Below are 13,689 nucleotides of genomic sequence, written 5' to 3'. Positions count from 1 at the left end.
ATTAGGACTGTTGAATCCTTGAGAAAGATAATGCAGGGTTTAATTCTGATAAAAATAAAAAGTAATCTTCCAGCTGGAAGGCGTTCATCTTATATGTTTAAGAGGAAATGGAAATTAAGATAATGAGAGCGCCTAAGGACTACAAATGAATAAATTGATTCATTGAAACATTCATTTAATGTTCACTGATTACCTCTCCTGAGTTTATTATGTGTCAGCCACTGTACTACGCAGGAATTGGAGATTTAATAGTGAGTTGAAACAAGTCAAAATCTCCACGTCTTTAAAAAAAAAGTATGGCCTTGGATTTTTGAACAAAGATGGCAAATCTGATTAGCCAAGGACTAATGTATTATCCTGGAACTCCCAATCGAGGGCTTTTACCCGTGTAATATGTAACCTGCTTCCCCTTTGGTTCTGGGCACAAGTGGATTCTGTTCTTCTTGGTGGTAACTGTTTTTGGGTCTTTCTCATTTCATGAGCCATCATCCTCCACCCCTTGACTGAATCAGCTCAGCTCTCCTTGTGTGTCAGTTTTCCTGTTATTTTTATCTCACAGCCATCAGTGTCTGGCTGGGAACACTTAATATCTCTCCCAAGCATTTCTTCCAGCTGCTTTTCAGTGGTTACCCTACTTTATCTTTCCATTTAGAAAATTAGTTCCATTTTCTGCTGTCATTTGTTCTCTAAATAATATGTAGCACCAGAGACCTATTTTTATGCTAGGTGGTTTTGATAGGCCTGACACATTTGACCTAATGACATCCCAAATTACCCTTCATTTCCATTAAAATAACATGTATTGAGCTGCGTGTGCTGAGCTCTCTGCTTGGTGCTGGGGTACTTAGAGGAGGAGCCGACCACCTGGTGGGGGCAGGGTGATACTTCTAAGGGACTTTTATTGATCCTGACATGATAGGTATCATTGAAGTGGTATGTAAATAGTGCTAGTTCAAGAAACTAGACTCTATGCATTTGAAATTTTATTATGTGCACAGTAAAAAAACACTGTTCTTTTTTTTGTTGAATTGTTGTTATCTGATAGTATGTTTCTCTTGCCTCTGATTTTCTCTCTTCTGAAGGGAAGCAGCAGGATTTTCAAAGCTAAAGCTTCACACAGAATCAAAAGGATTAGCTCATTAAGTTCTGTCTGTTTTAACACCTAAATGTTGGGTTGACCAAAAAGTCTATTTGGGTTATTCCAGAAGATGTAACAACAGCCCAATATTTCCCCATCTTTGCAACACTTGCCCTCCCTCTGCTCACTGGGCTCTTTGCCTCTCTCTGCATTTGTCTCCTCCCCACCCCTCAACCAACCTCTACCTGCCCAACAACAGCCAGGGTGAATTTGCCTACACATAGATGTGATTTTTCTACTCATCTTTTTCCATCTGTTCAATGGCTTCCATTGGCTTTCAGATGAACTTTGTACTTTCCAGCATAATTTACAAGGCTCTTTGTGATGTGACTTGGCCCCTCTGAACACAGTTTCCACCCCCAAATCCTGCTGTCCTCTGTGGTCCATGCCTCCTGACTTGTACCTGCATTACTGTGCCACATCCTCTTATGCATAGGTCTTTGAGGGCCTGCCCTGACTCCTCAGTTTTAGGTAAGCACTGTGATGGGGTGAGACCTTGTTATCCTTACCCAGTTCTCTTTCTTCTGTGTTTCCCTGGTAGCTGTGTTAAAACTTTCTTGCCACTGAATTGCTGGTCCTTGGCACTGAGTGACTGTGCAGTAAGGGGTGGTTGAATAAACAAAATCCATAATCTACCAACTTGTGACCCGAAAGAAAGCACTGGCATAATACCTTTAGAATCTTGGTCAGAGATTTTGGGGAAATTTCCACCATTATGATTATATTTGGTACAATCATTAAACATCCATTGTGTAGTTCGTATAAGGCTTTCCATACATTATGCTGTGCTTCTTCATGCGGCTCAGTGGTAAAGAATCTGCCTGCCAATGCAGGAGACATAAGAGACTTGAGTTTGATCTCTGGGTCGCGAAGATTACCTGGAGAAGGAAATGGCAATCCACTTTAATATTCTTGCCCGGAAAATCCCATAGACAGGGGCGACTGGTGGGCTACAGTCCCTGGGGTCGCAGAAGGGTCAGACATGACTTAGCAACTAAACAACAGCAAGCAGCACGATACTGTGGCCATTCAGCATTATACACTAAATCAATATGCTTAGCTTTCTTTTATGATTTGTTTCTCATTAAAATGAATAGATAAATAAATAATAATGACTAGCATATGAGTCTTAAAGGCTTGATTACTAAAGTCTCAGATTTTAGTAACAGCATTTTAGCTAAGGAAGGAAAGCAGCCTTAATTTAAGGATGACAAGGCTCAGAGAAAATGTGACACAGTATCTTGTTTACCGTTGTACACAATTCTTTTACTTAAAGCTTTCAAGAATTGCTTTCAGGGATTGCGCTAGTGGGGAAGAAATGTCACAGTTCTCTTAGATCAAAACTTTATGACAGTGTTTTCTCAAAAATGGTTTAAAATAAATTTCCTTCCCTAAATGTTTCCTGGAAAAAAGAAATGCCAAGGGAAAACTTTTTCCTAAAATGAAAGTCTCTGCATAGAAATCTGGAGAAGGCAATGGCAACCCACTCCAGTACTCTTGCCTGGAAAATCCCATGGACGGAGGAGCCTGGAAGGCTGCAGTCCATGGGGTCATGAAGAGTCGGACATGACTGAGCGACTTCACTTTCACTTTTCACTTTCATGCATTGGAGAAGGAAATGGCAACCCACTCCAGTGTTCTTGCCTGGAGAATCCCAGGGATGGTGGAGCCTGGTGGGCTGCTGTCTATGGGGTCACACAGAGTCGGACACGACTGAAGCAACGCAGCAGCAGCAGCAGCAGCATAGAAACCACAGTTGCCTGGCTCAGTCTTTCTGCTGATGAGGACAAGTTCACCGAATGTGAATGAACGCTTACTTCTGGTACTGTGGTCGTTGGGTTTTTTGCCTGTTGCTGGGATTGCATCTGTGCAGTGATTTAACAGCAAACTGGTCCTTGATTTGTGTGCTTTACAAAAAAAAAACTCTGCATACATTGTTCACAGAATGTGTATTGCCTGGTCCTTCTGTGCACTGTGTGCCGGGAACAGCTGCCACGTGATTCCAGCCCCCTTGGGAACCTGCCCTGTCCCCCACTCCATCCCTGTGCCTGTGGTGTGTGTCTCAGGGATGTGGAAATATTCAGGGATGAACTGAGGAATCTCTTTTCCACCTTTTTGATCAACTGGAAAGAGCTGAAATGTTGGCAGCTTGCTTTTTAGGCTCCATCAACAGAACTCTGAGTTGAATTGGCTATGCCAACGCTGCTTGAAGGCAGGAAGCTGCTGTGCATAGTTTCTGTCCCAAGTAGGACTTGGAGTGGAGAAGCACACCACAGCTGCCTGGGGAAAGACGACAGGGTGAGGCTTGTTGGCCACCTCTGGAAGACCTGTGTCCCTCCACCCAGCACCTCTTCTCCACCCCCATGCATTCCTGTTTCTTGGGTTCCAGATTCTTGGTCTTTGGAGGATATGGTTAAAGCAGGATGCTGAAGAAAGCTACTGTGGGTTTTCAGGCAGTAGTATTTTAGCTTGAAGTAGAGATTTGTCTGCTTCAGTCTCCTGTCGTTCTGAGCTTCCCTGGTGGCTCAGTGGTAAAGAACCCGCCTGCCAATGCAGAAGATACGGGTTCGATCCCTGGGTCAGGAAGATCCCCTGGAGAAAGAAAGAGCAACCCACTCCAGTATTCTTGCCTAGGAAATCCCATGGACAGAGGAGCTTGGTGGGCTACAGCCCATGGGGTTGCAAGAGTCGGACATCATTTAACAACTGAACAATCACAAGAGGTTTGTCCAGCACAAGTCCATTTTACCTTTAAAGAAACATCCAGGTCATCTCTCCGGGTGGGTTCAGACTTAGTGTCAGTTGATCCCAGGAGCTTTTCTCTATGTATGTGGCTTTCTGTGGGGAGAAGAATGCAGAGCAATTTTGATGTTGCTTTTCTCTGCTGATGTTTGTGGAGGTATTTTCAGCTCTGAGTAATCAAACACTAGATGGCTTTCCAGACATTTGTTAAATCTCCACTTGTACCAGGCACTATCATTAAGGCATTATAGGAAGTAAAAGTTGACATAAGACACAGTTAACCTTTTGGTAAATATTTATCGAGTGTTCCCTGTGTGTTAGGCATTGGGCTAGGTGCTGGATTTTGAAGTCATGGCGTGTTCAAGAACATCAATTCTATTTTGAAGTTGTGGTCAATCATTCAATCTAAGCAGAACTGTCATTTAACTATAGAGCTGATAAGGGGATTTGATAAACTTTAAGAAGCAACATTAACAGAGGAAGCGATTAAGTAATTAAATGGGATGGAAGAAAAGCCTATATGAGATTAATCACAGTTGCTGGTTTGGAGCACTGGATGGATTATATCACCACGTGTTACCACTCAGATTTGTAAACAGATAAGTTATCAACCCATTTGAGAGGAGAGGCATCAGCAAACCATTGTGGAATAAAAAAGACAGAAGAAGTAGAGTAGCCTCGAGTTAAACAACAGACTTAGGAATCTGAATGGCTAGGTCTAGAGTTGGCTCTCTTGCTAGCTCAACGTGATCTGAGGGGAGGTTACTTACCACACCAAGAGGAAGTTCCTCCTTTGTGAAACAGTAAAAATAGTACCTACCATGAAGATCTTTGGGAAATAATAGAAATCAATTCTTACAGTGACTACAGATAAATAACCCTGAGTGAATATAAGATTATTATAAGAGCTCACTGCCTTCTAAAGTCAGAGAGGGCTTCACGGTGGAGGTGGCATTTGACCTGGGTCTGAAGGGAAGGGTAAGTGTTAAGCAGATGAAAAATAGGGGAAGATAATAAAGCATTCAAATGTATGAAATTGTTAAAGTGCCTGGCATTTCTGTGGGATAAAAGAAAAGTTTAGGGTGCCAGGAGAGGGACTGGACAGATGTCTTGGTGGTGTATTGAAACCACTGTGGGAAGTGACTCGTTTGTCACTTAAATTGTGATTTCAAGGTGGGGTCTCATACTTGAAGTGACTGGTTTCCATTCAGCAATGTCCTGCAGGTTCACGTGTAGACACTCCACTCTGCTGTCCATACAGAGTTCAGTGATAAACAGAGAGAAAACTGTAGAACACAAGAAAAGCACAGCTAGGCTCAAAAACAGTGCCCATCTCTGTGGATCAGAAATGAAAAGCGCAGCAAGACTGAAGCTACGGCTTGATGGGCGCCTCATCGGGAGGCAGAAAGTAGTTTTCCTCTGGTCCAAGTGAAGCTTGCTCCACTAAGTATGAGTATCTTTACAACCAGTGCTACCTGAGAAGCCCTTTCTTAATTGCAAGAAGGATTATAAGCAGGACACTTTGAGAGCAATCGAGGTATATCCAAAAAATTAAGGATGCATATATCCTATGACCATGTAATCTACTTTCAGGTAAATACTCTAGCCCACGGACACATGTGCCCGTGTGTATTATATTATACAATGGAATTTATACAAAGTTGATAATGGCAACAATGTTGTGGCAGTGCACAATTATATATTAAATGTGGGTTAATATGTGAGTGGATAAATAAACTGTGGCATTTTCATTGACAATGGCAACCCACTCCAGTACTCTTGCCTGGAAAATCCCAAGGATGGAGGAGCCTGGTAGGCTGCAGTCCGTGGGGTCCCTAGGAGTCGGACATGACTGAGCGACTTCACTTTCCCTTTTCACTTTCATGCACTGGAGAAGGAAATGGCAACCCACTCCAGTATTCTTGCCTGGAGAATCCCAGGGATGGAGGAGCCTGATGGGCTGCCGTCTATGGGGTCGCACAGAGTTGGACACGCCTGAAGTGACTTAGCAGCAGCAGCAGCAGCAGCATTGTTGTCTTAGAACTACAACTACTTACCTCAACATGGGAAAAAAAAAAATCTAAAAAATACAATACTGAACATTAAACACCTCCATTAATGCTATTAGGGTTTCCCTCGTAGCTCAATTGGTAAAGAATCTGCCTGCAATGCAGGAGACCCGGGTTCGATTCCTGGAAGATCGCCTGGAGAAGGAAATGGCAACCCACTCCAGTATTCTTGCCTGGAGAATCCCACGGACAGAGGAGCCTAGCAAGCTGCAGCCCATGGGGTCGCAAGAGTTGGACACGACTTATCGGCTAAACCACCACCACCATAATGCTATTGCTTATGGTGTTGTTAAATGCTCCTTATAAATACTAAAATTGCATGGGAATGATAAATACCACATTCGGTTTAGTGTAACCTGGGGTGAATGAGAGGGAAATGGAAAAGGGAACTTGTATATCATGTATTCATATTTCATTCCCTTAAAAATAAAGTAAAAGCTAAGAAAGAAAAGAAGGAAGTGAGAAATGTGTACTCAGTGAGTTAGAATATGAGCAGCTGAGACTTTTGCTATCATGTAGTTAAATGGCTTTTCAATTTCAACATCCCACTGTCAGTGAACAAGTGTTTGTGTGTAGTTTACTGCAGGAGAGATTAAAAGCACAGGAGCATAGTTTTGAAAACACGTGTAACAATCTCTGTCTTTTGGCTCTAGGACTCCTGTTACTATCATGTCTCCTCTTTTCAGTCAAGATTCTGGAAAGACTAGTCTTTAATGCTCTGTTAACTTCTTAAATTCCCATTCCTCCCCAACCCACTGAAATTTGTTTTCTAGCCAACACAATGATGAAACTGTTTTGCCAAGGTCTCTAGTAATTTTTTCTTTCTCTTTTATACTGGTGAGTGTTTGATGGTTTTGGCTCACCTCTCCCTTCAGTCTTTACCTCACTTCCACGACAATCCCTCTCCTGATTTTCTTGTTTTTCTTTGCTTGTCTGCTCTGTCTCCTGGCAGTCTCCATTCCTCTTAGTTCTGTGTAAATGCATTGGTCTTCCTTTGGATTTTGACTTCACTCCTTTTACATCCTACACATCTGAGTGATCTTACCCAAACTCAAGATTTCCACTCTCTATATGCTGATGATTCCTAATTTTATATCTTTATTCCAGACTTCTCCCAAATCTCTAGACTCATAAATACTATATATGCTATTTTCCCATGTGTCTTATATACATCAAACTCAATATGTTTACTATGGATATATATGTATATATTTATAAATGCTGCTGTGTTAAGTTGCTTCAGCCGTGTTTGACTCTGTGTGACCCTATGGACTGTAGCCCACCAGGCTCCTCTGTTGATAGGATTCTCCAGGCAAGAATACTGGAGTGGGTTGTCATTTCTCTACTTAAGCCATGTTCTCTATCAGTTCAGTTCAGTTGCTCAGTCGTGTCTGACTCTTTGCGACCCCATGGACTGCAGCACGCCAAGCCTCCCTGTCCATCACCAACTCCTGGAGTTTACTCAAACTCATGTCCATTGAGTCGATGATGCCATCCAACCATCTCATCCTCTGTCATCCCCTTCTCCTCTCACCTTCAATCTTTCCCAGCATCAGGGTCTTTTCAAATGAGTCAATTCTTCGCATCAGGTGGCCAAAGTATTGGACTTTCAGCTTCAGCATCAGTCCTTCCAATGAACATTCGGGATTGATTTCCTTTAGGGTGCCTTGGTTGGATCTCCTTGCAGTCCAAGGGACTCTCAAGAGTCTTCTCCAACACCACAGTTCTCTATATTGTTGTCATTTATTCCACTGATTAAGCTAGACACTCTTTCCCTGACACGTTTCTCTCCCTCACTTTCCACCTTCTAGCTTCCTCCTCCTCACCCTCCTCTCCTTGTCCTTCCTTCTTTTTCTTCTCCTTCTTTTTCCTCTTCTCCCTAGTTCTTCTTTAATTTCTCCAGTTTCTCTTCAATGTAGAAAGTGCCATTGCATCCAGCTTCTCCTCAAACTTCAATCCCTGCTTTTCTGTTCTCTTACTTTATATAACATCAACAACCAAAGCAAATACCTTAAAGGTTACTACTTTGTGAATTTTATTCTTAAAATAAATATATGTATTTTACCATTTCCTTTTGTGACTTTGGGCAAAACACTGAACCTTGATTTACTTCAGTTTTCTCCTCTGACCTAAATGGTGGGAAGGAAATCTAAAAAAGAGGAGATGTGCATATACATATGACTGATTCACTTTGCTGTATGGCAAGAGACTAATGCAACACTGTAAAGCAATTATACTCCAATAAAAATTAATTAAAAAATTTTCTTCTCAGTAAAATATGCATTATAATAATGTCTAAGCTGTAAATGTGACAATTTAGTCCAAGTATTTATGAAAAGACTCACCCTGGTTATGGCAAACACTATCTAACTATAAGCTTTATGTTTCTTGGTTATCATTGTTTTCAATTATTGTCTATTGTTATTATAATGTCTCTTATCTATCTTCATTTTTCACTATCAGAGGGTTTCTTTTCATATTAACTTAGTAATATTTAAGGTAGCTAGTCTTCGGAAAAAAAGTAGCAAGTTTTTCATGTATTTTTACAGGTGAAATTTTAATATTTAAAGCTTGAAAATTGTCTTTACAAAACTGAGTTTAATTTGCCAGGAAAAAGGAGAGATTTTTTTTTTACAGGGGGGCAAAGGTGTTTTGTAGAGAAACTCCCTAATGGTTTTATCAGCTGGAGCTGGCTTGGCCCTAAAAAATTTAGGAATTTTTGTGGCTTGGTTAATGGAGAGGGAAATGGCAACCCACTCCAGTATTCTTGCCTGGAAGATCCAATGGATGGAGGAGCCTGGTGGGCTATTGTCCATGGGGTCACAAAGAGTCAGACTGACGGAGTGACTAATACTACCCTAGAGCTTTGAGGCTGTTTGTGTCCTTTGGCTCAGGCTGCTGGCCACTTAAAGTATTGGTAGCTTAAAATTGACAATGCTGTGAGGTTTTATACCATGGAACTTGGGAAAATGGCGCAAATCAGGACCCATCATAGCATGCTGCTGCTGCTGCTAAGTCGCTTCAGTCATGTCCGACTCTGTGTGACCCCATAGACGGCCTTCTACCAGGCTCCTCTGTCCCTGGGATTCTCCAGGCAAGAACACTGGAGTGGGTTGCTATTTCCTTCTCCAATGCATGAAAGTGAAAAGGGAAAGTGAAGTCGCTCAGTTGTGACTGACTCTTAGTGACCCCATGGACTGCAGCCCACCAGGCTCCTCCGTCCATGGGATTTTCCAGGCAAGAGTACCAGAGTGGGGTGCCATTGCATCATAGCATATCACCGTGTAATTTTAAGACGCGATCATTGTGAAGTTTGATGTAATGACAAACTATTTTATGGTGAATTTTAATATGTCACAGGTAAATTGTACCTTTTAAGATTTAATTGCTATATAAATTAGAAATCAGTATAATAATTACCCTTAACTTGGATGTGAACACCATCATTCAATATCAGAGGAGGTCCATTTGTATATTTTACACTGGTTCCTTTGTATATTTATACAGCATGTGTTTTTGAGCAATTAATGACCAAGTGAATTTTTTTAACCCCCCCCTTAAAAAGTAAAAGAAAAATACTCCTTTTCAATAAAAAGGAAATATGTATTTAAAAGAAAAATTTCCTCAAATTTTAGAGCCAAATTAGGGCAAATTCAGAATTTTAAGTTTTACCTACAATATCCCAATAGGAAGAAAATCTTGTGAGAAAAATACCTTATTAGGCTTCAGATATTTGTTATGAAGAGACACAGGTTCAATCCCTGGGTCAGGAAGATCACCTGGAGCAGGAAATGGCAAGCCATCCCAGTCTTCTTGTCTGGGGAAATCCCATGGACTGAGGAGCCTGGCGGGCTGCTGCCTATAGGGTCACAAAGAGTCAGACATGGCTGAGCATACTTACACACATTTGTTATAATGGTTATAATTCCCTATCAAAAAAAAATGGTTTCATAAAGTGCTCACTGTTTGCTTGGCTTTTTCTCGCTCATCTAGTGGAATAAACCACATGTGAGATCTTTTTGAAACTGACGAGCTCGTGGGTTCCACTTCCTGTTGTGAGGAGTTAGACATATCTCAAACTTACTAAAGTTCTCAAGATTGTTTTCATTCTTTCATGTAAACCAATTTAGGTTTAAAGTTCATGTTGATCAAGCGAAAATGCAATTCCCACTAATTTATTGTTCCTGTAATATGCAGCTCAGCTTCTGGTTGGAGGAAACAGTTTGAACACTTATACAGATTTTATGATCATTTGCCTTAGGAAAAGTTCTGAGACATAGGGCTGACTCAGTGACTAAACTCCTTGCCCGAGTTTTAAAAAAAAAGTCTGAATAAAGTCTTCTCGGTTTTGGGTGCTCAACCTGCTTGAGGTATTGTCCAGCCTAGAGCCCAACTCCTCATTAGTCCAGGTGCAAGAATCTAGCATAGACCGAGGCCTGTTTTGGGGCCACGTTGAGACAGAGTGTGCAGTTTGATAGAGGGTTTTCTCTAGAACCAGCCATCAGTTTGTATGGTAGAACTGGAAAGACCTTGTCAAATTGTGCTGTGCTGAGTTGCTTGAGTTGTGTTAGACTCTTTGGAGTGGACTCCATGGACTCCATGGACCATAGCCCTCTAGGCTTCTCTGTCCATGAGATTTTCTAGGCAAGAATACTGGAGCGAGTTGCCATTTTCTCCTCCAGGGTATCTTCCCAACCCGGGGATTGAACCGATGTCTCTTACGTCTCATCTCCTGCATTGGTAACAGGAGATGCCTTTACTCCTAGCGTCACCTGGGAAGCCTGCTGCTCCTGCTGCTAAGTCGCTTCAGTTGTGTCCGACTCTGTGTGATCCCATAGACGGCAGCCCACCAGGCTCCCCGTCCCTGGAATTCTCCAGGCAAGAACACTGGAGTGGGTTGCCATTTCCTTCTCCAATGCATGAAAGTGAAAAGTGAAAGTGAAGTCGCTCAGTCATGTCCGACTCTTCGTGACCCCATGGACTGCAGCCTTCCAGGCTCCTCCGTCCATGGGATTTTTCCAGGCAAGAGTACTAGCCTATAATTAATGGATGGAGGAGATTCACCTGCTCCCAGTCAGGAGGGATGGAGCGTGGGCTGCCTCCCTTCACGGATACTGCAGTGTCCTCTCCTACTTTCTCTTCTTTTCTAAGCTGTTCTTTTTTTATAAGCTAATGTGATTGACCTTGTTCAGATGCGTCAGAATGGTCTAGGACTGCCTCTGTCTATAATTCCCTTTTCTTCCTACTCCCTTGTGGTTCTTAATTTGTCTTGAGAGCTTCCTGGGGTCTCCTGGACCCCAGATTCTCTTAAATTATTCCCACTGTCTAAATTGACTTACTCTCTTCTTTTTCAGTCCTGGCTGTCAGCTAAGTTCTAGCTATCAAAATAAAATACATTATCTGAACAATATATTTGGGTTAAAATATTTTGTTAATGGGCTTTGCTGAACTCAGATAATTGCATATAGAAAAAACCCCAGGAGAAAGAACGTTGGAGAGAATAGTGGGAATTTTAGATCAGGATGCAGGTCAGTGTGGGAGATATCTTATGAAGTAGAAATGACTAGAATTTGGTCAAAAATACCTAAATTTTTGTTGCCTGTCATGACTCTAACAGGTCTTCTCTTGCCTAAAATTTAGGGCAAATATTGCCTTTGTCATGTCCATTTTTCAAAAGAATGATTTATTTCTTCAAGAATAAAATTTTATTCTAATATTTGTAAAATAAAAAGTCAGTATGAGGTTTCTCAGGAAATACAGTTTAAGGCACTTTAACTTCATCACTGAAGTTAAATGATTAGAGAAATACATCTGAGAGAAATACAAATCCTGCCTATCCTAAAACTTGATAGGAAATTTTTGTTTATTATATATGAAAAATTTGTTTACATCTATAATCATATAATATTACCATGCATACATACAGGATTTTTAGTTTTTAGTGCATTTTTGTGTACAACCATATTAAATACTTATGAGACTTATGGGATTGGATTTATAAATATCTTGATTTTACAAATGAAGGAAGTTGGTTTTGAGTGCTAAACTGACTTTTCCCTGGGTAACACAGCTACTAATTACAACAGCTGTAAGTTGATTTCAGGTCTCTGGATTTAAAAATCCCATCTTACTTCCACTCTGTCATATTCCCTCTTCAAAAATATAATAGAACCATTGTAATTATTAAAGCAATAGTTAGATACAGAGGATATTAGCCAGGTGCATCTAGAATAACTTTATAAGCTCTTGTAATAGGATTGCATACCAATTTTTAGAACTCTTCGATTATGTACATTTTTTTTCAAATTCTCCACTCAAAAGATTATGTCATTTAATCCTGACTGAATTCAGCTTAGATATAATGGAGGAAAAAAAAATCTCACACACATACAGAGCCAGTTGAAAGATTTTTTTTTCTGTTTTTGTTTATAGTCTGATGATTTTACTTGAATTGTTTAAAATGTACTGTGAAAAATGTGTATTTCAGATATAGTATCTTTTTTCTAATTTGATTCTTAGAAGAGCTAGTATAAAATAGAAATTGGTAATTAATTTATCTTCCATAAAACAATATGTGAATTAAACCTGGCTGCAAATCAGAATTTCCCAATAAGGAGGGTTGATAGGTACTTACACCTCACCAAAAGAGGTTGTGGAACTTCTTTTTTTGGGATGTTTAATTCATGTGGTTTACATGCAACCCGATGGAGGTAGCAGGACCGCGAATTTAGTAGTCTGATGTAAACCTGTAGTCCTGTGAGACTGTAATGGTTGTCTTCCAGGTTTATTTAAATAATTGTTGCTCTTTAGAAATGGCACAAAATAAAGCATGCTATAAGTTTTTCTTCTCTCACAAAGAATAAAAGAGATATTTTTGTTATTTTTAAGAACTCGAGTGAACGCTATCCTGTCATGACTAAAGTGGTAGTGAGAAAGGTGGTTGTGGGTGGAAACAGGAAACATTAGTGATAAATGCTGTGTTACGTAGTTTTTCAGGTGCAGCTAGATGTCTATTGATTCTAATTAGCACATTTTGTGCCTCAGCTAGTAAGCGCCCCTTTAGCTCTGCTTGGAGAGTCTTTTTTTTTTTTTTAGCTTCCATCCTGCTCATAAACACTGCCACCTCCTCCCTCCTTCTCTCTTTACAAATGTTACAACACAATCAGAAATTTCCTCTTTTCTCTCCTTCCTGCATTTCCAGCAGGTTCCCTTGCGTCAGAAGCAGAGAAAGAAAACTCAAGGTAATTAGATCTTTTGTTTCTTTATCCCCTATGTGTGTGTGTGAGTGTCGTGTTCTCCTGGATGTCTTCTTTGGGATCCGATTTTTGTCTGTCTTAATGCTAATACAAGGACGTGGATGACAGATTAATGTGGGGTTCTTGTTTTTGGATCAATTTTAAGAAATGATGGCTTGCTGTTCATTTGGATTAATCCCCCGTGGTATGTCAATAGAGCTTACAAAGACTGGCACTGAGTCGGCAAGTGGCTGTGTTTCTAGGTGGGCATTAACCCTTTTCCATCTCTTGCACAAGTACTGCTATTATTGTTGAAACAAGCTGGTTAGTGCAGTGATGTGCCTGCCAGAATCATGATTTTCATGTTTTCAATTTACTCGATTGAAGAATGTTCTTAGACTTACACCTGTATGTGTCTCACTGTTTCTTTGATCTTGTCCCTTCTAAGCACCAAATGAATGTTTAAAAATAAAATCGGTAAATTACTTTAATTTTCACATTTACT

General features: G+C 40.6%; 1 protein-coding gene and 1 long non-coding RNA gene across 2 annotated transcripts in view; one reads left to right on the top strand and one right to left on the bottom strand.

Annotated features, from left to right (window-relative positions):
* Positions 1–988: 988 nt before the first annotated feature.
* Positions 989–13,149, bottom strand: LOC129620173 (uncharacterized). The gene is made up of 5 exons (XR_008698410.1): positions 12,584–13,149; positions 9,664–9,808; positions 3,888–3,976; positions 1,811–2,016; positions 989–1,110 (listed from the first exon to the last, which is right to left on the bottom strand). It is a non-coding gene; the product is annotated as an uncharacterized LOC129620173 (long non-coding RNA).
* Positions 11,023–13,689, top strand: part of IPCEF1 (interaction protein for cytohesin exchange factors 1) — a 76,351-nt gene continuing 73,684 nt past the window's right edge. Inside the window, exons 1-2 of the mRNA XM_055536032.1 lie at positions 11,023–11,477; positions 13,151–13,190. Of these exons, the coding sequence (XP_055392007.1) occupies positions 11,472–11,477; positions 13,151–13,190 (46 nt within the window). The 5' untranslated portion in view covers positions 11,023–11,471. The remainder of the gene's footprint in view (positions 11,478–13,150; positions 13,191–13,689) is intronic.

Source organism: Bubalus kerabau, chromosome 9 (genome assembly GCF_029407905.1).
Source record: "Bubalus kerabau isolate K-KA32 ecotype Philippines breed swamp buffalo chromosome 9, PCC_UOA_SB_1v2, whole genome shotgun sequence".
Taxonomy (NCBI): domain Eukaryota; kingdom Metazoa; phylum Chordata; class Mammalia; order Artiodactyla; family Bovidae; genus Bubalus; species Bubalus kerabau.
Note: the sequence above shows the minus strand (reverse complement) of the source record. Positions and strands in the feature narration are given on the sequence as shown.